This window comes from Typopeltis vanoorti, chromosome 24 (assembly GCF_054136105.1).
Source record: "Typopeltis vanoorti isolate ZY-2024b chromosome 24, IOZ_Tvanoo_1.0, whole genome shotgun sequence".
Classification (NCBI taxonomy): Eukaryota; Metazoa; Arthropoda; class Arachnida; order Uropygi; family Thelyphonidae; genus Typopeltis; species Typopeltis vanoorti.
The window spans coordinates 25,437,841-25,463,487 of record NC_143572.1 but is presented as its reverse complement, the minus strand read 5'-3'; the positions used below and the strand labels follow the sequence as shown (position 1 = coordinate 25,463,487).

The window sequence follows — 25,647 nt, the reverse complement described above, 5'->3', positions numbered from 1 at the left end:
GTTTCTGACCTCTGGAATGTCGAGTATGAGGAAAGATTGAAAAGATGTAATTTGCAGAGACTAGTGGAGAGAAGGAAGAGGGGAGATATGATAGAGACCTACAAGTTGGTAAGGGGTTGCTATAGGATCAATGGTGGAGAAGTTCTACAGCGAATAGTGGGAGATCAGGGGAGAACCAGAGGTCATCCCTGGAAACTGTATAAAGAGGGTGTGAGTAGGGGAGTGAGAGGCAGGTTTTTTTCGTGCAGAGTTGTGAATGATTGGAATGCCTTGCCTGAGAGTGTGGTGTCTGCAGGGAGTTTGAATGTGTTTAAGACCCGGTATGATGAGATGTGTGTGAGATAAAAGGACCTCCTAGATGAGTCTTTGACTCCATGAGGTCTTGTTTAATAATAATAATAATAATAATATATAAATAACAAGCTGTGGACATGGATTTTTGTGATTGTCTGTGAAGATAATAGTGGTGGTGGTGGTCAGCAGTAGATGACGAAGGTAGCGTCAATTGGTTTGAATGGTGGAGACGGAGTGGTGCAGAGTAGGTGCCCTCCCTCGATGAGTCTTTGGACTCCCTGGAGGTGCTATGTAATAATAATAATAATAATAATAATGATATTAATAACAAAATCATAGAGACATGTTCAATATAATTTAAATATTCAAAATGAAATGCTAAAAAGGAATATGAGAATTAGCAAAAACAAAACAAAATCTATGATAGCTCAGTTTGTCTGTTTGCTGATGTATGGTGCAAGGATGGCTGCAGTCATACTGTGTAAGTAAATGATGATGATAGCAATATCATCATCATCATCATTTATTCATATATGAATAGGGAATTATATACAGAAATATTCATATAGCAAAAACTCATGGAGTCTGTTTTGTGCCAAATGGTTCGTGATCCTCATCTTCAAAAAGAAATTTGCTCATGCATTTCCAAAACTGTTTCATTGGTCTTCCTCTGTGTCCATTAGTTGGCCTGTAGAGAGTAAGAACACTGAATGTAGGTGAAGGTGGATGTCTAAGTTGGTGTCCCAACCATCTTAGCTGACTCTTTTTGAATTCTTTCTCTTGGGGATCTTTGCTGGCTTTCATTAAGAATAACAGCATTAAGAATGCAAGCTTGTCATGTATATCCTAGTACTGTTCGAAGGCATGTTGTCCCAAATCTATTGATGACATTAACTGCTCGTTGAGGAGTGATATACCATGTGTGGGCATCATATGAAAATACGACTTGACTGGTAGCTTTCTGCAGACAAATTCTGGTATTTGTGGTGATGAGATTGAATTTCCAGATATTAGATTTTTACGGAATTCAAGAGCTTTGTGTTACTACATCAGAGTATCAATGTAGGAACCAAGATACCGAAAATCATTTACTTCTTCAAGAATGTGGTCATTTAAAAATAAAATAAATGGATACAGATAAAAATGTATTTAAATATAGTGCTATAAAAAAAAAAAAGAAAGGTGTACAAAACCATGCAGTGATCACCTGGGCAGTTGCCAGCCATGTGAGTACTTCTGTGAGAAAAAGATATATGTGGAACTATAAGGCTGGTGATTATTAGAAACTCAAGAGACAACTTGCAGCTGTAGCATAGAATGCTACAAGAGAAGGAGATGACCTGTGATGTAGGGAAAACATCCCAGTTGGGTTTGAAGAAGATTCTGGAATAAAAGAGGGGAAAAAAAAAAATGACTCAAGAAAAGTGAGAAGTCACCTCAAATAAGTGGTATCAGTAAAACTTGTTATAGATCCAGGAATGAGCTATTGTGTTTGTATACAAACGTGAGAAGTATAAGAAACAAGGGAAATAAAATGGTGGTATAGATCGAGTTTGTTCAACCAAAAATTGTTGGAATTGTGAGACATGGTTGGATGAGGATGACATCCTAACAGGAATAGAGATTTAAGAGTATGATGTACTTCTTGAAGATAGAAAGGATAAAAAGGGAGGTGGAATGCTATTGATGATAGAAGAAGAGTTATGTCCATACAAGGGGGGGGGGGAATAGTGGTAATGGTTTTCAGGCAGTATGGTGTGAGATAGAGGTGAACAGAATGAAATACTTTGTTGGGTGTTGCTATCATTATTATTATTATTATTATTATTACGGGCAACTCCATCGACAGACTCATCAAGGAGGCCCTAACATCATGTCCATCACAACTATTTGACATTCACACAGTATCTATCATACTTTGCCTTGAACTCATTCACTGTCACAGCACCCATAACAGATTCAGGCAGCTTATTCCACTCATTCACCACTCTAAAAGTAAAAAACTCAGCTCTAACACCCTTACTAACCACACTCTTGCCCAGCTTCCATGGATGTCCCTTAGTCTTCCCACCACCAGTCCTGTTCTCAAAAATATCCTCTGAATTAATCCTATAGAAACCCTTCAGCAATTTGAATGTCTCAATCATACTCCCCTTTTCCGTCTATCAACCAATTTCTGCAACCCACAAATCTTCAACCTGTTTTCATAAGGTTCATTCCATAGACCTGCTATCATCTTGGTCACTCACCTCTGGATCCTCTCAACCTCCTCCCCACCAAGAAGAAACCTAGGTGACTAGATCTGGGCACAGTAATATAGATGGGGTGTTATCAAGGCTCGATACAGAGGAACAACAACCTGTTTGTCTCTGCTTGTTAAAGTATTTTTCAGCAACCAAGTGATTTGATGAGCTGATTTAGCCACTTTTGTGATGTGCCCCCTAAACTTCAACTCCCTATCCACCAACACTCCCAAATCCCTGGCCTCGTCAATCTCCTGGAGTACAGTTCCACCAATGTGATATACTGCTGCTAATCTTTTCACCCAAAATGCATAACCTTACACTTTGCCACATTAAATTGACATCCATTCTCCTTAGCCCAGTCCTCCAAACTATCCAAATCACCCTGCAAAATTTTGACACCCTCTGCACTCAACTATTGCTCTACCCATCTTTGCATCATCAGCAAACAAATGAACACTTCCTCTCAGATCCTTTCCTATATCGTTAATGAACAAATTGAAAAGTAGTGGTCCAAGAACAGAACCCTGCGACACACCACTAGTCATAGGCCGTCTTTTGGACTCTACTCCTGAATAAACCACTCTCTGATATCTCTCCATCCCATCAACCACCCTCCTATCCATCTCACCAACCCTATATCCATCCCCATATGCTGCAGTTTACTGATTAGAATTCCATGTGGTGTCCTGTCAAAGGCCTTAGCAAGGTCCAGTAGAATCACTGTAAACCCATTACCCTTATCCAGTTCAGCAGCCACTGTGTTATAAAACGTGCGCAAGTTACTGAGGCATGATCCACCCTTCACAAAACTATGTCGTCCCCCATGCAGTATCCCATATTCATTCCAATCCTGTATTTTTTTCTTGACTATTTTCTCCAAGACCTTGACAACGATTCCTGATATACTGATTGGTTGGTAATTTACAACAGCAGTCTTGGAACCTCCTTTATGCAGTGGAACTATTTTCCCCTCTTTCCATCCCCTCGGGACTAACTCAGACCCGAGACTCAAATTTTGTTTAATTTAAACAAAATGGTCAAGGGCACTGACAATTCTTTAGCCACTTCACATATGAACGAGGTGGTATACCATCCAATCCCACAGATGTATCGACATTGAGGTTTTGCAATAGATTATTCACCTCCACTTCATTCACCACAATTCCAATTCAATTCACCATACAGCTGGTAATGTGGAGACTAGTGACCAGAAAATCTATAAGCAACTTAACCGAGCAAATGGGAAAAGGGTGATCATATCATTATGGGTGATTTTAATTATGGCAATATAGATTAGGATGATGAGATAGCAACTGGAAGTAAAGAAAATTAGTGTCTTTTAAGTTTTTGAGGGACATCTACCTCAATTAGTATGTAACAGAGGGCATATGAAGATTGAGAGTCTTAGATTTGACCATCTCATCAGAGGAGGTTATTATAAATGAGGTGTTAAATCTCCTTCCAATTGGTGAGTGACTATGAAGTGATTACCTGGGTGGTTGCCAGCCATGTGAGAACTTCTGTGAGGAAAGGGTATATGTGGAACTACGAGGCTGGTGATTATTAGAATCTCATGGAACAGCTTGAAGTAGAATGGAATGAAGAGTTGGGTGAAAAGAGATCAATGCTGCTTGGGAGTTATTCAAAAACTATCTAGTAGAAGTAATGTATAAACGTATTGCAAAAGTCAGAAGGTTAAATAAAGTAGGTGTGAAATGAATGAAGAGATTAAGCATGAAATACAGAGAAAGAAGGCATTATAGAGGCAACCTAAGATGAGTGGTAATAATCATTAACATGAGGAGAACAAAGAACAGGCATGGAGAGTGACATGGTAGCAAAGAGTGCAGTATGAGCAGTTAGCTAATGAAGCCAATAAAACCTAAGGAGCTTTTTCCATATGTAGCCAACAATAATAATAAAAAAATGATTATGGTAGGATAATACTGAAGGGAAAAAATAATATAATGATAAACTACTGCATAGGATATTTAATGAGTAGTTCATAAAGTCTTTCATCCTCATGAATGCGACATCATGGAGAGTTTGACAACAGTGGATGATGACAAGGAGAGACAGATTGTGAGTGAAGAAGAGGTATATGGGGAATTATGCAAACTTGATATTAATAAGACTGCCAGACTTGATGATATATCAATGCATATTTTGAAGGAATGTGCTAGGGAGTTGACATCTGCCTTGACATATTTTGTCTTTTTTGGCTTTTGTTTGATAATCTGCTGGTACTCGGTGTATAGTAAAGGCAGATGATAGATGTTATCTACAGCCCCATTTTCCTTGATCCCAGCATGACTTGGACTCCAACAAAAGTAATAAATAAGTGTAGCTTCCATAACTGAGAGAGGAGGCATTGTATTTGAGAGAGCATTGGATGTTTCTGTGGATCTAGACTTTTTATTGCCTGAAGAGAACTTTGTGAGTTTGAATATATTATGCACCGTTGGTAAAAATGCAATGCAATATTTTAGCGCAGGCTGTATTGCTTACAGCCCTGCTGGAAAGCTGTTATGCTCTAGTAGGATTTGTGCAGATACTCGTATGATGTCATGTGGAAGGACAGTAGAGGAACCCACTTGGTCCTATGATTGGGAACTGTCTGTGTAGACAGGAACAAAATCAGAGTATTTCCTTCTTTATGCTTGAAAGAGCTATTAATAGACAATAGCAGGGATGGAAAATTTGGGTAGCCTGTAGAAAGAAAATCTGCATGGTGGTATATAAAAATGCAAGGATGGTAGTGTATTTAGTGGCATCTGGGCTACGTTGTCTACCCAATATCTTGAGCATGTAAGAGAGTTTTTTATTTGCCAATGAAAGAGTTTTATGGCAGTCTGTTCTATCAAGTGTACAGATTTCACACCATGGTCGAAAAATAGTTGGCCACATGACTGACCCAGCAGGGATTTTATTTTTGTTGTGTATAACAGAGACAGCTGTTGACGATGAAGTGACAAAGATGATTCAATTGTCTTACAGACAAGGAATGTCAAGTTTGCAATGCTCCAGTAGCAATGCTGATGGCTTGATGGTGAATAGGGTCTAGCCATTGAAAGGTACTCTCCCTGCAGAAGCATAGACTTAGCACTTATAATCAAATTTTGATCTTATCAATACTCTACACAAATGAAGGCAAAGAACATCTGTCAGCTACCCAAAAAGCATCAGATAGAGTGCAAGATATGTTTGCTTTACAGCTTATAGCTAATGTATGTGAGGAAAGAAAGTGAGTTATTTTTGTTGTCAAATACAAGGCCCCAAACACTTGGCTTGTGTGCAACTGGGATTAATATTTGTCTTAGTCTGAGTTTTTTGTCAGGAGGAAGATGTCTGCAGCAAAAGTGCACTCATACTGTCTTCTGCTTTGAAAATCTGAACCCATTTGCAAGTGCTCATTTTGAGAGATCATTAATGGCTTGTTGCAGCTGTCTTTCTATCTCATGTTACATGAATGATAGAAGATGATAATGACATCAACATAGACGGCATTACTTACGGTTGGAGAAAGTTGCTCTGTTATTGAATTGATATTGATCACATAAAACTGAATCTTGTAGGATTCCCTCCTCTTAAGGATAAATTGGGAGAGAGCAGGACCCACTAAAACTTGGAAGATTTGGTTAGATAAAAAGTTCTTGATAAAAAGAGGAAGATTCCTTCTGAGACCAAAGTTGTATAGGTCTTTCAATATTCCAAATCTCCAAGTAGAAGAGTAGTCTGAAAAGTTATCAGCCTAACAATGAAAAAACGAATTAATAATTTCAAAATCATTTTTATTTTTCAACATAATCTCTCTTAAGACTAATACATTTATTCCAACAATGCTCCAGTGCCATTATCCCATCCTTATAGTGGTTCTTAGTAAGATCGGCAAAATACCACTCTAAGGCTGCAATCACCTCTTGATTCAAAGAAAAACGCTGACCAGCAAGAAAGAGTTTTAGTTTCGGGAAGAGATAGAAGTCAGAGGGAGCCAAATCTGGAATATAGGGTGGATATTCCAACAATTTATAGTGCAGATCCCTTAATTTTCCATTTACCAAAACTCCTTTGTGGGCAGGTGCACTGTCCTGATGAAAGATGATTTTTTTTTTCTGCAAACCAGGTCTTTTCTCACAAATTTTTTCATCTAGTCTGCTTGAAAGATCGGAATAATATTCCCGGGTTATTGTTTTACCCTTTTCAAGATAATTAATAAACAAAATGCCTTTAACATCCCAAAACACTGATGCCATGACCTTTCCTACTGATGGAACTGAATTTGTTTTCTTTGGAGCTGAACAACTGGCTTCTGTCCACTTTTTTGACTACTGTTTGGATTTGGAGTTTTTGTGTTGGGTGGTGGCGGTAGGAGTTTATGTGTATATATTGGCTGCATTGAATGTTAACAACCAACCAGAAGCAAGAAATAACAGGAGCCACCAATCGGCATCAGGTAAAAGTAATGTAGTCAACCTATCCAACCATGCCTTAATCAAAGTTGAACTCTCGCTACTCAGCAAAGGTTTAAACTTTGCCATAGCACTCAGATCGATGAACAAACTGGATTTTATTTATATTATTGAAAGAGGCTTAAGATTCATCCCAACTACCATATCAGATAAAATACGTTTAGAAACCACCAACATTTTAAATGTAATTATAAGAAAATAATAACAAGCAACTTAACGAAACACGAATTAACAGCGGTGAAATCACTAAAATCAAATCCGGACATCGTAATAACTAGAGCCGATAAAGGCAATGCCACTGTTATTCTAAACCGAACCACATATTTAGAAAAAATGAACCTGCTAGTCTTGGACAACAATACATATGAACTTGTTAGCTACGACCCTACCAATCGAATAAAAAAGAAAACAGAGAAGCTACTTAAATCAGTTACTACATGGCCCGAAGATACAGTCAAAAAATTACTTCCGCACTACGCTCGTTCTCTGAGAATTTATGGTCTACCAAAGATACACAAACAAAACACATCAATCTGGCCGATAGTCGAAGGTATAGACAGCCCAAATTATCACCTACCCAAGAAATTAGCATCAACACTCAAGGAGTTGGTAGGTCATTCCCCCTCCTATATCAGAAACACACAACACTTCATAAACATAGTCAAAGACATTACATTAGAAAAAGTTGATTTATTAGTCAGTACTGACATCTTTGCCCTCTTTATGAATGTCCCAATCAATGACACAATCCTTTTTTACAGGACAAATTCCCTCCAGATATTATGGTGCTCTTTGCGCATATACTCTGTTCTGGTTATTTTGTATGGCAAACCACTTTCTACCTACAAAAAAAAGCACAGCTATGGGCTCACCATTATCCCCCCCATTGATAACTTTTATACGGAACATTCTGAGCAACATGCTCTAAATTCCTCTCCTTTAAAACTCAAAGTCTGGCTTAGGTACATTGACTATATTTTAGCGATCTGGCCCCATGGCCGCCAGACACTAGACACTTTCCTTAGCCACCTAAACAAACAACACAAATGCATACAGTTCATAATTGAGATTGAAAAGCAGAACACACTTCCATTTCTAGATACACTTGTCATGTCTTCCTTCTGGCAATCTTTCCTTCGCTGTTTATCAGAAACCAATACATACTGGCTAATATATACACAAACTCTTACCACCACCACCCAACACATAAACTAGGTGTCATTAATATTCTAAAAAACAGGCCTTTGAAGGTTTGCTCCAATGAACAACTGCTTAAAGACTAATTTAAAGTTATCATCAATACTTTCCTAAAAAATAGTTACAGCCAAAACACTATTAACAAAATTCTCTACAAGACCTCATTAAAAAACAAAGATAAATCAGACTACAATAAAACTATAAGCATACATCAGATAAAATAAACAGAATACTACAGAAATACAACCTCAAAGCCACCTTTAAACCTGCTGCAAAATTAAAAAGCTTACTCAACTTACCCAAAGACCCACTCCCTCCGCTGGCCCACCCTGGAGTATACCGTATTTATTGCACCTGTAATCTACCTTATATAGGGGAAACAGGATGCACAATTCCTATCAGACAAAAAGAACATAAATAACACATTAAATATAATAACTATGGTGAAGCTGGCCTTTCTGATCATGCCCTGAACACTTTACATAGAATTGACTGGAAAAGCACAAGTTGTTTACATCACACAAAAACATCGTATGAACGTAAATTTAAGGAAGCCTGTGAGATTCTTATCAACCACCCTAATCTGAACAATAACGATGGTCTAAAAATCCCAAGCATGTCGAAAGCACATATTCTACCCACAAAAACCTTTCTCCCTAAGAGTTATCTATAAACAGGACTATAGATAATCCAGAATCTTAAATCTAATATAACAATTGTCATGTTAAATTAGGACATCATTATTACTGTAAGAAAACTATCTATATGAAAGAATGTTTCTCTTAGGTTATCTTAAATAGAATTTAGCTTTGATGTAGTTTCTAAATATTAATTAATTAATTTTATCTGTTTTTTATATTATACTAGGGGGGGCTCCCCCCCCCCCAACAGCTATGTTATCATAGGCGTCGGGGGCTCCCCTTTTCGAGTCTTCAAAAGAATAACCCAGTAGAATAACCGTTGATCAAATCATTGTCTCTTTAGTATACCGTGTGAAATGTAACAGAGCTTGTCCTTGTATATACTCCAGATGATGACCATCATATTAAGGTTAAGAAACTTATTCGTTTCTTAGCCGAATAAGAAACTCAAAGAGTTTCATGCCGAATATAGTAGAAACTATCTAAAGTTTGGCGATTCCAAGTGTAAGCAAATACCTGGATACTGCAGCAACTGACCCTTAAGGTAATGCAAGCTGAGGCAACTCATGTCAAAGGTGGAGCAAACTCCGATCACTGTTCTTGATATTTACCCATAATGTGAACTTAGCTCCTAGGAGCTAATATTTACCCATAAATTCTTGATATTTATGGTTATTACAATTTATGGTTATTACAAATTGATATTACAAATTCTTGATACATAAATTCTTGATATTTACCCATAATGTGAACTTAGCTACTAGGAGCTAAGTTCACATTATGGGTAAATATCAAGAGTTGCCTCAGCTTGCACTACCTTAAGGGTCAGTCGCTGCAGTATCCAGGTATTTGCTTATGCTTGGAATCACCGAACTTTATATAGTTTCTACTATATTCAGCATGAAACTCTTTGAGTTTCTTATTTGGCTAAGAAACGATATGGGATGTAATATCCCTTAACTTAAACAAGTCATATGTCGCCGAATTGAAGCCTTTGGCTCTTCATATATCTAATTAAAATAGTTATTTATAATATGCTTGTGAAGTCTATAATTTCTGAAATGATTGATTACATCACTGATAGGAGATAAACTCATCATGACAGAATCAAATTCTGCTAATGAAGAAAAGGTGAACCAGTCAGTGGAACCATTTTACTGCTGTACCCTTGAATGAGAAGGGATCTAGGCCACTCTAAAGTGAGAAGATTGGTATGTCATGGATTATCACTCTCACTGCATGTGTGAAGAGTGGGTGGGGACAGAAACCGGAACCCTTGCTCTAGTGACCAACATGGCTGCAGCACTTCAGATCTCTAATAAGCAGCACTTCAGATCTCTAACAACAAGGTGGTGGTATTTCACCGGGTGATGAAAGACATCTACCACCTAGAGGTCTAATTGGCATTTCCTCTAACTAGCGAAGATATGCATTTGTAACGGCAATGCTCACCAGAGCCCTGTTTGTGGAAACAGGCTATACCACTGGAATGTGGGGATGACTTGACTATGAGAGGCTATATATACTGAATGCTGACAGTACAGTTTTATGGTGTCTTTTTTTTTCTTTTTTGCTATTATCAGATTTTCTCTCCCCCCCCCCCCACTCTAACTCAAAATGCCACATATGTTTCATGATCTCTTTATGTGTGGAGTTGATATGAAAAATAAATAAATAAATAAAAATAAAAACCAGAGAAAAAAATATTCAGAATGCCTGGAGTAATTACTTTAAAAGATATAATAAGTATAACAAAACAGTGGTAAAAAACAATTAAGAGGAATGCAATCAGGAATCCTCTATCTAGCTCCTTCCAAAGGTTCATGTTTCTAATGTGTTTTTCTTCCTCAAGTACTATATGTAATCTTATTATTTGTCTTAAGCTAAAATTTTGTTTCTAACAGCCCTATTTAGCTTGAACCCTGCTTGTATTTCACAAAGATTTTCATCCGCCATTTGTATGCTTGAAGAGAATGTGGGAAAATAAGCAGGATTCAGGCCAAACAGGGGTTGTTAGAATCAGAGTTTTACTTGAATGCAATTAATACAAAATTGGGGAAATATAACAAAGGCTACTTGTATATGAAAATATGACTTCTGCATTATTTCAACCTTGGTCACTTCAGGGGTCTGGCTCCCACTGAGACCTCAATAAAGGTCGAAATTAGTCTGGGTAGTGACTTCCCATAATGCATAGCATTATACATGTCCACAACGATATGTGCTTTGCATTATGGGATACTAAGGCAAGTGATGTGAAGTCGGTAGCCTTTATATATGAGTTGCCCAGTCCTGAAGATACTTCAGGTGCAAACTTTGTTTGCTTATGCATGGATAAAGGATTAAACCAAGAGTATAATTTCTTAACATCTTTAATTTAAAGCTGTATTTAAGTATTGTAGATCTGATAAAGGCATATGAGAAGGTAGCAAGATAAAAGCTGTTCAAAATGCTACAATGATATGGTATGAATCAGATAATATTCAAAGAGTGACAAAATAGTGGTATAAAATATTCAAGAAGAATACAGTCAGGAATATAAATCATAATTTACTCCAGCTCCATCCTTATAGGTTTGCAGAAATTAAAGAATGGGAAACTCAAACTTACATGGATATACTGAGGATGCCTTTGATACCTAGGCAAAAATTTCACATTGATTAAAGTCTGAGTTTCCCTCTTTAATTTCTACATATATCAATCAATAAAACATAAATCAGACTCTTTTTTATGAATAACAGAAAATGTGTTTCTTTTATAAAGAGTAAAGTCTCTTTTTAAAGAATTTTTATTATTATAATATGATTATCAATTATCTGTATTACTAAAAATAGAAATCTAAAACTGAAAGAGTTTGAGAGCTCACCTTCAATGCAAATAAGATGTGATATCCATTCTTTATTTAAAGTCGAGAGTGGTTCTTTTTGTCGGATTGTCACAACTTGCTCATGGGATTTAAAGGCTTCTGTATAAAAGCACAAAAATTCCACCCACAACTGCCCAACAGACTTTTTGTTCTTTCTAAAGTTTGGCCAATATTCGCACTTCAAAGAGTAAAATTGAAAATATTATTATTATAGTTCTGATAAAGGAAAAAGTAGGCTGAAATATAAAGAAAACAAAATACATTTTTGTTCCACTGGGTATATATATATAAATATATATATATTCATATCGAATTTCAAAATTTTGTCTGCCTTAAATCAAATTTTAAAGAAAATGATATGCAATATGTGCAAAAACCAGCAACAGTAGTGGAAAACTTTCTTTCAATCATCACCTTAGAAATAACACTTCAACATGTGAATGGACTTCACTGATTAATACCTTCACTACACTGGTTAATATATTGGTTGATACACACACATAAATATGTTTATGTAAATATTGAAGAGACATGTGCTATAAATGAATCGAACAACTAGTGAGAGTTCAAAGTCACTATTTCCCAGAATTTAGAAATTTTTAGGCCAACATTCCAATTAAGATTAGATTGATATCGAAGAGCTTCATAGCATTCTCAAATTTGAAAACATGCTTCAAAAAGTATTGTATGGTATCCTCCTGGGTGAGAAAAGTGAGGAAGTGTGTTACTGGTGGAGAGTAGGATTGTAAAAATCTTGATTACAGCTTGAAGGCAGTCTGGAATTCAAATTTTTTTAAAACTTTTGACATGCTTTTGGAAATGCCTTTTATGTAAGAAATAGAAATTCTCTTGACTGTGTGGATAGGCTTATGTGTTCATCACACATATTGAATTGGATTTAAACAGTATTGATGCGAACACAGAGTGATAAGAAAATAACTATTTATTAACTTAAAAGCTACTATTTCGCTGGTATTACATCTTCAGAGCACACAAACAAAGTTTGTTACAAATGCGAGACAACCACAATCCGGTGTAACAGTGGGGCTAGTATAAGTAATTGCAGCATGCAACACAAGACTAAAGTCCTAATAAGGTGGCATCTAAAAAAAAAAAAAAAAATGTAGTCCAAATAGTAGTCTATGAAAGTTTTGAATAAAAATAAATAAATATTAATTTGGTCTAAGAATGACTGTTTCCCAAATCTTTGGTAGATTTATACAGCTATACTTGTTAAGGTTTGGAGTATGTTTTAAGGCTTCTGTTGATTCAAGGAACAACCTCTCTGACTTGTAGAAACTTCTGTGCAGTACTTTTGTTTTTTCACAATTGATCCTGTGTGCCGAGGTATCCAAAACGTGGTCTGCCAGACCCGACTTGCCACAGCGAAAGTGCTGGATATATTTTTTGTGTTCACTGAGGCGGATGTCCACAGTTCTTCCTGTCTGTTCAAAGTAGGCTCAATGACATGAACAGGGCACTTCATAGACTCCATAGTATATCCAGCATCTTCAGCGCACACAAGCAGACAACCACAATCCAGTGTAACAGTGGGGCTAGTATAAGTAATTGCAGCATGCAACACAAGATTAAGTCCTAATAAGGTGCCATCTAAGTTAAAAAAAAAAAAAAAAGCAGTAGTCCAAAGTGTTGAAAAAATAGTGGTCTTTGAAAGTTTTGAAAAATAGTAGTCCAAAGGTTTGAAAAAAATAAAATAAAAATAAATAAATATTAATTTGGTCTTAGGATGACTGTCTCTCAAATCTTTGGTAGATTTATACAGCCATACTTGTTAAGGTTTCTGTTGATTCCAGGAACAACCTCTGTGACTTGTAGAAGCTTCTGTGCAGTACTTTTTTTTTTTTTTTTTTCTAATTGATCCTGTGTGCCAAGGTATCCAAAGCATGGTCTTCCAGACCCGGCTTGCCGTAGCAAAAGTGTCGGATATATTTTTTGTGTTCACTGAGGCAGATGTCCACAGTTCTTCCTGTCTGTTCATAGTAGGCTTGATGACATGAACAGGGCACTTCATAGACTCCTGGATGTGATAAAGGAGTGAAGCTGTCCTTAGGTGAATGGATGAGAGTTGCCAATTTCACATAAGGTTTAAATACGGTGCCCAGTTGGTGTTTGTTAAGCACCCTAGATAACTTTTCAGATGTGCCTTTAATGTATGGGATGGTGATAGTTTTGTTGTAGTCTGGTAGGTAGATGGGGGGGGGGGATTTCTGGGTAGCATTTAGTATTTTCTCTATCTTATGGGGATTATAGCCATTGGTTAGGAAGGTGTGATGCAGGTGAGAAAGTTCAGCAGTGAAAGCAATATCATTGGAACAGATTGCTCTAGCTCTATGGGTTAGTATTTTTAAGATACCATACTGTTGAAAAGGGTGATGGTGTGATTGTTTGTGTAAATATCTCCCTGTATGTGTGTGTTTTCTATAAACCGAAAATGATAAGGAACCTTCTGGAAGACGTGTGATCAGTGTGTGTGTGTCTAGGAAGGGCAGGCAGTCATTGGCTTCTAGTTCCATTGTAAAGTGGATTTTAGGGTGCTGTCTATTTAGATGCACTAAAAATGTATTCAATGTGTCTGAGCCATGTGGCCAAATAGCAAACACATCAACATAACATAGCCAGAGACTAGGTTTGAGAGTGGCTGTGTTGATAGCTAGCTTTTCCAGATGGTCTATGTAGAAGTTGGCTGGGGGGAGAGAGAAAGGGGGGGAGGATCCCATAGCTGTCCCATCTAATTGTTTATATATTTTCCCTTTCTATGTAAAATAACCTGCCTGTACCGTGAATTTAAATAGCTGAAATATATCAGGGAGAAATTGTGAATTTAGTAAGTTAAGTGTTTCAGTCAATGGTACATTAGTGAATAATGAGGTGATATCAAAACTCACCATTAGGTCGGAATTATTTAAGGTGTGGTTTTCTAAAATACTTTTTAGGTGGGTAGAATTTTTAACAAAAGAGGGAGAATTGTTTGTGCAAGTGGCTAGTAGTTTGGCTAAATGTTTAACTAGTTTATATGTAGGACTGTTTATACTATCTACAATAGGGCGTAAAGGTGTAACTTGTTTGTAAATTTTTGGAGCTCCATATATTCTGGGTTTTTAACTCACAAAAGAATAAGGTGTGCAAGTTATTGAACAAAGTCACTTCCTGGCCAAAAGAAACATTCAACAAACTCAAACCCTTTCACGTTAAAACACCCAGAATATATGGAGCTCCAAAAATTCACAAACAAGGTAAATCTTTACACCCTATTGTAGATAGTATAAACAGTTCTACATATAAACTAGCTAAACTACTAGCCACCTGCACAAACAATTCAACCTCTTTTGTTAAAAATTTTCCCACCTAAAAAGTATTTTAGAAAACCACACCTTAAATAGTTCCAACCTAATGGTGAATTTTGATATCACCTCATTATTCACTAATGTACCATTGACTGAAACACTTAACTTACGAAATTCACAATTTCCCCCTGACATATTTCAGCTATTTAAATTCATGGTACAGGCAGGTTATTTTACATGGAAAGGGAAAATATACAAACAATTAGATGGAACAGCTATGGGATCCCCCCCCTTAGCACTTCTACATAGACCATCTGGAAAATCTAGCTATCAACACAGCCACTCTCAAAACTAGTTTCTGGCTACGCTATGCTGATGATGTGTGTTTGCTATTTGGCCACACAGCCCAGATACATTGATACATTTTTAGTGCATCTAAATAGCCAGCACTTCCTGGACTGAACACACGTCTTCCAGAAGGTTCCTTATCATTTTCAGTTTATAGAAAACACACACATACAGGGAAATATTTACACAAACAATCACACCATTACCCTTCTCAACCCATAGAGCTAGAGCAATCTGTTCCAATGACTGTTCTCACTGCTGAACTTTCTCACCTGCATCACATCTTCCTAACCAATGGCTATAATCCCCATAAGACAGAGAAAATACTAAATGCTACCCAGAAAACCCCCCCCTCCCACTATCTACCACAGAAGACTACAACAAAACTATCACCATCCCATACATTAAAGGCACATCTGAAAAGTTATCTAGGGTGCTTAACAAACACCAACTGGGCACCGTATTTAAACCTTATGTGAAATTGGCAATTCTCATCCATTCACCTAAGGATAGATTCACTCCTTTATCACATCCAGGAGTCTATGAAGTGCCCTGTTCATGTCATCGAGCCTACTATGAACAGACAGGAAGAACTGTGGACATCCACCTCAGTGCACACAAAAAATATATCCAACACCTTCGCTACGGCAAGCCAGGTCTGGAAGACCATGCTTTGGATACCTCGGCACACAGGATCAATTGGAAAAAAAAAAAAAAGTACTGCACAGAAGCTTCTACAAGTCACAGAGGTTGTTCCTGGAATAAACAGAAAACTTAACAAGTATGGCTGTATAAATCTACCAAAGATTTGAGAGACAGTCATCCTAAGACCAAATTAATATTTATTTATTTTTATTTTATTTTTTTCAAACCTTTGGACTACTATTTTTTCAACACTTTGGACTACTTCTTTTTTTTTTTTTTTTTTTTTTTTTTAACTTAGATGGCACCTTATTAGGACTTAATATTGTGTTGCATGCTGCAATTACTTATACTAGCCCCCACTGTTACACAGGATTGTGGTTGTCTGCCTTGTGTGCTCTGAAGATGCTGGATATGATACCAGCAAAATATTAGCTTTCAAGTTAATAAATAGTTATTTTCTTATCAATCTGTGTTAGCATCAATACTGTTTAAATCCAATTCAACAAGAAATTCTTTTGATATCAGATGATGGGTTATTAGTAGGAGAATAATACTAATAGAATAATATTAGTAGGAGAGTAGGACTCAGGTAAAGCTCTATGATTAGGGATAACAGCATTTTAATGCAGTGCATGCCACTCATCTTGTGCATCTGCTAAGGATGAGTGTTTTATGCCTGCAGGCAGGGGCTCCAGAAATTTACTCATCACAGGTGAGTGACCAGAGACAAGTGGTGAGTGAATTTTCTGCCTCTTCCTAGATGCATTCAAAATGTATTATTATTATTATTTTTTTTTTTTTTTGCATAATTTACTCTTTTTTTTTTTTTTCATTTTAAAATCTCATCTCATTCACTATTACATTTTCCAGAGAGCTGGAAATAAAACTTCTGGATCCTTAATTCGAACACTGCAGTGTTCCCTTTTAAAGAATCACAAAATCACTTGTAATTTTAGTTGACAGTTTTCTCTAAAGGTTATAACGTAAACAAATCAACTTCACTTTCTTCCAGCTTTCTATCTCCATTAAGGTTCAGAACTTTTCCTTTCTAATATGAAAGAATAAGGAAAAACGAACAGTTATTAAAAACTCAACCTGTTGTAACTTCCCCCCAACAGTTGTTCTGTCATCAATGATGTAAAACAATTTATAATTATTAAACATATTTCTTTCTTATATGAGAGACTTCATAAATATTCACTATCGAGTTCCAAAAATCTCCATTCTCTGGTAGCAGTATTTAGTTTTTTTTTTTTTTTTTTTTTTTTTGCTCCATGCAAAAAAAAAGTTGTGTTATTCAAATCAGAATTATTACAATGACAGCTGTATCTTAAATAGTTTAATACTAGCAGTATTTATTGAATTAACAGGAAGACTTAATACAATAACAGTCCTCACTGAAAACTACGGCTTCATTTGAAATTAGCTGAACAACTTTTATGGACACCAAATGAACTATCATTGAAGAACTCAACTATAATGGACAAATCCTTCAAGTGAACACAATTACTTCTTGCAATTAGCAAAATGTAAAACCATTCGCCTGATTTTAAACGCACAATATCAAATAGCATACATACAACAGATGTGGTGTATATTCCACATGAGAGTAGAATAGATTTTGCATTGTGCCCTACCAGTTAATCATAATAAGTAAATATGTTACATTCCTGGCAACCATCACCACATTAGCAGCGGGAGATTGTGGCACTGATGTAAGAGTCCGGAACTATTTACTTTATATTATCTACATTTATTTACACACACAGGAAAATGAAATTGCTAATATTTGGTCCAGAGAGTGTTTTTCTCAGGAGAAAAAAAAAAGTCTTATTTTAATTACCGTATTTTTTGATAGATAACGTGCACCCCCAACATTTTCATCACTCTTTTTGATGTATAGATAACTCGCATGTACCAACTAGCAGTAGAGTTAGGAAGTACAGACAGAAGACAGAGGAATTCTTTAAAAGCACATGCGTGTTGCTAGTAGCAGTGGTTGATTTTTTAAATTCAAAATCATTATTTGTTTATATTTTGTTATTAGATCTGAATTACCCATGGAAGACAGAAATATTTCTCGGAGAAAATCCTACACAGTGCAGTTCAAGCTTGAAGTGGTAGAAGTAGCAAAGAAAAAAGGGAATTGTGAAGCTCGTAGATTGTTCAGTGTTAAAGAAAGTAGTGTTCGAGAATGGCGAAAGGCTGAAACAGTCTTGAAATATTTACATACAAGGAAACGTGCTATGAGGTTTAGAAGGTGCTTGTGGCCAACCATAGGAAAAAAAACTGTTTGATTAGGTTGTTAGTCAAAAAGAGCTAAAGGTATGAGAATATCTACTGTCCGTGTGTTGCAGGAATCAAAATGAATTGCGCAAAACGATAATATAAAGGATTTCAATGCCTACCCCATCTTGGGATTTTGAATTTATGAAGAGAAACAACTTAAGTGTGTGCTCCTCCACTAGTGTTGGACAAAATTTGCAGTGCGACTGAGAAGTGAAAGTAGCAAAATTTCGTTTGTTTTTAATGGAACGCAATTTTCAACAATTTTTAATGCAATTGATTCTTTCAATATTGAGTCTGAGGAAGAATTTTTTGGATTTGAATAGTGTAATGTTCAATAATATTAAGTAATACTTCTACCTTAGTTTTGTTATTACATTTGATTTACCTCTCATACCTTTCAAATGTATCCCGCGCATGTTTATTTTTAACGAATTTAGACTTTTTTGTATAGATAATGCGCACGTTATCTATCAAAAAATATGGTACAAGATGCTTTTTTTTTTTTTTGCTCCTGAGAAAAAACATAATTCGCTGTAAACTGGATACACAGACAAAACTAATACAATCTACAGCAAATTATTGTTGCTTTTTTCACTTTCTCTCCGTCTTTGTTCATTTTGGAGAAACATGAGAATAAGTGAGGCTCTAAACCATCTAAAGAGTTAACATTACCTAGTAGAGATGAAAATTGATTCTTCCTTACTATTTCAACCCAGCCTATAACAACATAATTATATTCACCTTAACCATTCATTTGGTCTGTTAAAGCCCACAGCGAACTCGACATCTACTTGTTGAGTGTCAATATAATAGTCCCAGTATAATCTTAAATTTAAATCCCGAAGGAGAGATTTTTGTTGTACTCTAACAGGAAGATTTGCATAGGGATGAAATTTACTGTCCTCTGCTGTCCACAAAGCAAGCAAAATGAGTTTAGCAAAATGAGGTTACACGTTATAGTTATGGCGTTTTACTTGAAAACAGGAAATCTCATACACTTGAAGTGTGCAGGAAAATCGGATTTTCATTGCAAAACAAGTTTTTCATAAATGCATTTATATTAAATTAGTTACCATTTCCAATAAATAAATAAATTTTTAATCATATTAATGCCCTCATTTTGTTTATATTAACCAGCTCATCTAATGCCTTTTATTTCCTTATAGGAAGGAGACAAGGCCTTTTAACCCTATCTAGCTTTTGGAGAGTGAGTGAGCAGTTCAATCTCCACTGATAGCCAATCACAGATAGCTCTCTGATTGGTTAATATAAGGAGACCTCTCTTTATATTATATACATTATGCCTGACATATGTAATAGACCACATTATTTTTAAAAAAAAGAAAAAAAAGTGACTTTCTCACAATATATTTCATTAACAAAATAAACTGGTAATCCATCCATCCAATCCTTGATCATTATGGGTTATAGACAATTAATGCCACTGGCTTGCCATTCCTGCGCTGCATCTCCAAAGAGCAATCAATTTATGTCTGTAGATATGTACATTCATGAGGCTGGTGTGCCTGCTTTCAGGATGAAAAACCTCCAGCTCTGTATGAGACAAGCTAATTCACCATCTGACTGAAAGCCTGATAAGGGCTCCTCACGTCAAAGACAGAATTCAAGCCCAGGTCTTTCTAACCAAAGGGTTCTACTATACCAACTGAGATATGGAGGCTCAACTGGTAATTATAAACACAAATTAAAATGGCACACTCTAATTAAGTACTGTAGTATATCCATACATCTTATTCTTCCCAAACCTTTACTCCATACAGAGGTGCACAATCATAATATAGTATTTTCATAAGCCATTTTCACAGCTCACAACATGAATTCGGTTTACTGTAATTAAATGCTTGAAAATCTGAATGTAAGAAAATGCTTTTCAATACTGTCATTTAAAAATATAAGTATCTTGCAAACACAAACCAAAGACAGAATCACGTGACTGAGTACTGCTAGTAAAATTTTTTTGTGGCTAGTGTAGTAGATTTAAGTCATATTTCTAGAGCCCTGCTTGCAGGAATGTGTTTATCGGGCTGGTTTGCCTATTTTGAGAGATGAAAACCTGAGTTTCCAGAAGAAAAATCCTCCACCTACACATGAGAATTACCCACTCACCTTTAACTGAAAAGTCCTGATAAAGATTAATCACAACATAGACGGGATTCAAACATGGGTCTTTCCAACTAAAGAGGCTTTGTAAACCAATTTTGAGCTATGGAGGCTATATTCTTCACATAAATCCTTTCAAATGCTATGAAGCTCTCTGCAATCAACTCAATGATGATCTAAAATTCCAAATTCTGGGAAATAGTGAGTTTAACTCCTTCCACTAATAATCCAATATCCATTTGTGATCATCAGCATCAACAGTTTTCTTCAGTCCACTGCTGTACAAATGACTCTTCATGCTTCTTCAATTTTGGCTGATCTCATGCATCTCTTCACTATAAATGTCCATTACATCTTGTTATCCCATCTTACCAGTGATCTTTTTTTCTTTTTTATGTTGGGCCCATATACAAGAGGTTGGCTGGTCAACCTATAGTACTTTAGTACCGTATATGGGTAGCGGGATGAGAAAGGAGAAACTTGTTGACATTCGATTTAAAAGCCTGTATATTGTATTCCTTGGAAAATACATCCGGGGGAGATTGTTCCACAGTTCATCAGCAGCAGAGATGAAAGAGGAGGAAAAGAAACTTGTTCTGTGGGTTTCAAAGTGTACTGTGAAGGGATGTTGGGCAGTGGCCGTAAGTGTTGCAATGGGTTTAGTACAGAGCAGGGGAATTATTGATGCTAAGATTTCAGATAAGCATTTTCCATGAAATATTTATAGAATATACAAATTGCAGAGACTAAACATCTATGTGAAAGTGGGGGGAGCGAGTTGGTAAGAGATGGATCATTTATCAGACTTAACTCATTTTCAGCTTCTCGCTGAGTCCAATGGTTCATCTCTTGATGAAAAGGCTACAAAATTAGTCATGTTGCGAAGTGAGTTCGAAGAGATATTTAGTGATTTTCGTAACCAACAGTCTTCTTTAGATTTATTTTCAATGCCATTCAGTGTCAATGCTGCTGAAATGCCAGGCTCAGTACAAATGGAGCTGCTTGAACTCCAAAATAACTCTTGTTTGAGAGAAAAATTATTCAATGTGCCCTTGCTTATATATTACAAAGACTATATCTGAGGACGCATTCCCTAATCTTTACCGGCATGCTTTGAAGATGTGCGCTTTGTTAGGAAGCACATACTTATGTAGGCAGTTCTTCTCCAGAATGAAGCATGTGAAGTCCAAGACAAGAACTCAGATTAGACCAACATCATTGCCAAGTTGCCCATTGACATTGCAAAAAATGAATATTTTCTTCATTAAATTATCTTTTTTCAGGTATTGATTATATTTACTTATCATGAACCCGACTGCTACCTACGTTCTTAAAGCTGAGTTTGTTTATTTTTATAGGATTTTATGTAAAGTATCAAATGCACAGCATTCCTTGTGAATCTAGAAAGCATCTTACAATTCTAAATACCACAGTATAGCTTAATGGTCCACGGGCTTCATTGAAATGTTTAATGCGGCCCACACTGTCTGAAAGGTTTGCTCTAAGAGGTGACTGCATTCTTCGTTGAGGCAATTTGACAATCTCGTTTTGATGTCTTGTTTATGACCATTGTTTTTTTTGTACCAATTTGTTACTTAAAGTATTCATTTACAATTTTGTGTGTGTGTGCGTGCGTGCGTGCATGTGTTTCACATCTCCATGAGATTCACTCAATGAGGATGAGCATCATCATCTTATAGGATAAATGTCTCCCCTATCACACCCAAATATGGACAAACACAGGGATCCAGGATTTATCTCTATAAGTTGCAGCATTTATGGTTGTGCTAGGAAGCATATACGGGTCGGTGCATCCACTCAGTCAGATATTGCCCCAAACCATATCACACAACCTCCACCTTAAGTGTCTCTTTCATGGATGTCAGAGGGATAATAACGAGTCCCTGGTTCTCTCCAGATTAGAGGACACATAACATCACGTTGTACAGCAAATCAGGACATGTGTCTGAATCATCGCACACCAATATTCCTGTAGCCAATGCAAGGTCAATTCAAAGATGATTTGGGGTAGTACTTCTCTTTCAGCAAGTAAGTGGAGATATTGGCTGTAGCCTGTGGCCTTCCTTTACTGTATCTCTGAGATGCTGTTTGCAACTAATGAAACTCCACCTGTCTTTGGCTGGTCTCTAATCTTACAATGTCCCCTTCTTAGTTCATTGGTTAAACAATGTCCTTTAGCCATAGCCAAGAATTTTGTTACAAAAAGCCTAGTTTTCACTCTAGATATGAAATGGAACAACCACTCTTAGGCAATGGCTCATTTGCAAATACCACTCATTTGTATACAATGACCATATTCGGCATCACTTTTTACACAAGTATACCTGACTTTTGAATGTTTTTGGATAATAGCTTCATTATTCTTACAAATCAATGTTTCTTCAACACTGAAGTTATCCAACATTAAAAAATATCAGATATGTGGCCTCTAAGTTTTAACTCCCTGTCTACCATTACCAGCAGGTCACCAGTTTCTCTGACTATTTGTAGCCAATTAACATTAATATAATATTCTACTAGCAATGCCCTCAGTACAAAATGCATAGCTTTGTACTTACCAATACTGAACTAATATTTATTGTCATCGACATATAAAACCAGTTTCTTCAGATCAGCCAGTAAGGATTTTGTATCATTATATATTACTATCCTGACCAACTTCAATATCATTAACATACAAGTTAAAGAACAACTCAAATGCAAAACCTTGTGGTACTCCACTGGTTACATTCCTTCCCTCAGACTCAGCATTTCAATATATTAATTTTTATCCTACCTATCAGCAAGCCGCTCTGCTATCCATGTCACAAAACTGGTTACATTCCTTCCCTCAGACTCAGCATTTCAATATATTACTTTATCCTACCTATCAGCAAGCCACTCTGCTATCCATGTCACAGCCCTCAAACCCATCCCTTTTAGTTTGTATACCTTAGCAAATTCCATGCTCTTCAGTCACTCTATTATAAAACGTGAGCACTCGATACAGCAAGACCTAACCTTAACAAGCTAGGCATTGCAGTAGATAGCACCTTAATATTCTATAGAAAAGTGAATAGATAGCATCTTAATATTCTATAGAAAATTAAGGTGCTCTCTACCCACTTTTGGATTCTAATTAGCCTCTCCAATAATTTCTAAAGCATCTGACACTTTCCTACTTTTGGCATTCATTACAGTTATTCTTCCATGGTAATTTTTTTTCTTTTGCTTATCATATAGCAATAAAAATTCTCACGGGTTTCACGATAAAGGAAATCTGTGAGGCTTTAGTGCTTTCATAGTTCTGATTTCACTTCCTTACCATAGCTGTCACTTTCCTGTGGCCTGTATTTAGGCCCCACAGACATAGAATTTATTTGTTGTAGGCCTTGACCAGCTTCGTGTGTGAGAGGGAATGATATATATATATATATATATATATATATATATATATATATATATAATGCTCCTTAGTCATCATCTTTCTATTCCTATGACGCCGGACAACACATGGATGTGAAAGACTGTGTGAATGCTGCTCTATGGGAGAAGAAATTGGCTAAACTGAATTGAGTGGTCTGAAGTTTACTGTAGATGAACAATTAGGTCTATGAACAATTTTTGTGAGATCGCCAGTGATGGCAAATATCTAAGTATCTCAACCTACTAAATGAATTGGAAAATGATAGCCAGTTGTAGTTATAAATATTAAAATGGACATCATTTCAGTTAAATAAACTTACCATATGATCATCAATTTTATCAAAAAAGTAAATATCACATCCTTCAACAATCTTTGGATGTTTAGGCTTGTTTAACTAGAATGATAAATAACATAATTTTATATAATCATATTAAAAGCTCAATAACAGTATATTATTTTGCTATGCAAATGAAAATATAGCACACTTAATATATACAATAAAAGGGTATGATATATACAATTCATATATATGACATATATACAATTCAGAACATAATATAAAACAAACAAATCTCTGAAAATGATCAAACAAGGGTTACATGGAAGGAAAAAATTATTCCGAATTGAAAAATATGGAGTAGTACAATACAATAAAGGAGAGATAATAAAAATATGTAGTGAGCTTTATAGGGACTATACACAGACACAAATCTTCTATTATATATAGATGAGGCTGATAGAGAACCACCTATTATAATAGAAGAAATATGAAAAGCCCTCAAGTAAACAGAGAAGTCTTGGAGAAGATGGCATATTAGTAGAACACATAAAATCAGGAGGTTCACAGTTTCGTAAGGTCATATTGGATATGCTCAATGATATTTTAACTACAGAAAAAATTCCAGCGCAATGCCATCAATCCTTAATTATCTTACTGCATGAAAAGGGCAGCAGAGATGATATCAATAACTATAGGCCAATCAGTTTGCTATCACAATCTGTACAAAGTGTTTATATCCATTATATTAAATAGAATCACAAGATTTTTGGATGATGCACAGCCACATGAACAAGCAGGTTTCAGAGTAGGATTCTCTTCAATGATAATACCCATACTATTGTAGATTTTGAAAAAGCCTCTAATTCTCTAAATCAGTCAGAAATAATAAAAAGCATAAAACAACAAGCCAGATATCAGATTATTAAAAACTGTAAATCAAATCTCAGCAGCCAGTAATAAAGGTAGAACATCAGGAAAGAGAATTAGGTATTGGGAGAGAAGTAAGGAGATCTAATATCACCCAACTTGCTTTCTGTTATTAGAAGTCTAAGAAAGTCTCATGAGAAAACTATGGAATTAACATCAATGGAAAAAAATCTCAATCGTTTACATTTTGCAGATGATATTGTTTATTGTTATATTATTAAAAAAATAAAGAAACTCAGGAAATGCTAAATGACCTTGATAAAGAAGGCAAAGAAAAAGGTTTAAAGATAAATCTAAATAAAACTAAACTGTTGACGAATTCTGATCTGCTAGTGTCATCATTTAGCATCATCCTCCGATAGTCATTTTTTCTTCTACTTCTAATCCTTCTATACCCATCTATATCCTTTCCACCCAACTCCTCTTTCCATGCTAATGTTGTCTCCTAAGATTTCCATAATCACTAGCCTGGCAGCTTTACATATATCCCTTCTTTGTAGAAGTTCCAATGTGACTGTCTACAGCCCAGGTGATCGTCATCAAGTGACATCTACTGATGGTATCAGTAGATACCATAACCAGATCTAAGGCT

The 25,647-nt window shown here is 36.0% G+C and overlaps 1 protein-coding gene across 13 annotated transcripts in view; it reads right to left on the bottom strand.

Annotated features, from left to right (window-relative positions):
- LOC150093031 (terminal uridylyltransferase 4-like) overlaps positions 1-25,647 on the bottom strand; it is a 621,373-nt gene that overhangs the window by 77,651 nt on the left and 518,075 nt on the right. For all 13 annotated transcript variants that reach the window (XM_090413455.1, XM_090413456.1, XM_090413454.1 and 10 more), the window contains 2 exons: positions 24,168-24,242; positions 11,714-11,891 (listed from right to left, as the gene is read on the bottom strand). In XM_090413455.1, the coding sequence (XP_090269581.1) occupies positions 11,714-11,891; positions 24,168-24,242 (253 nt within the window). The remainder of the gene's footprint in view (positions 1-11,713; positions 11,892-24,167; positions 24,243-25,647) is intronic.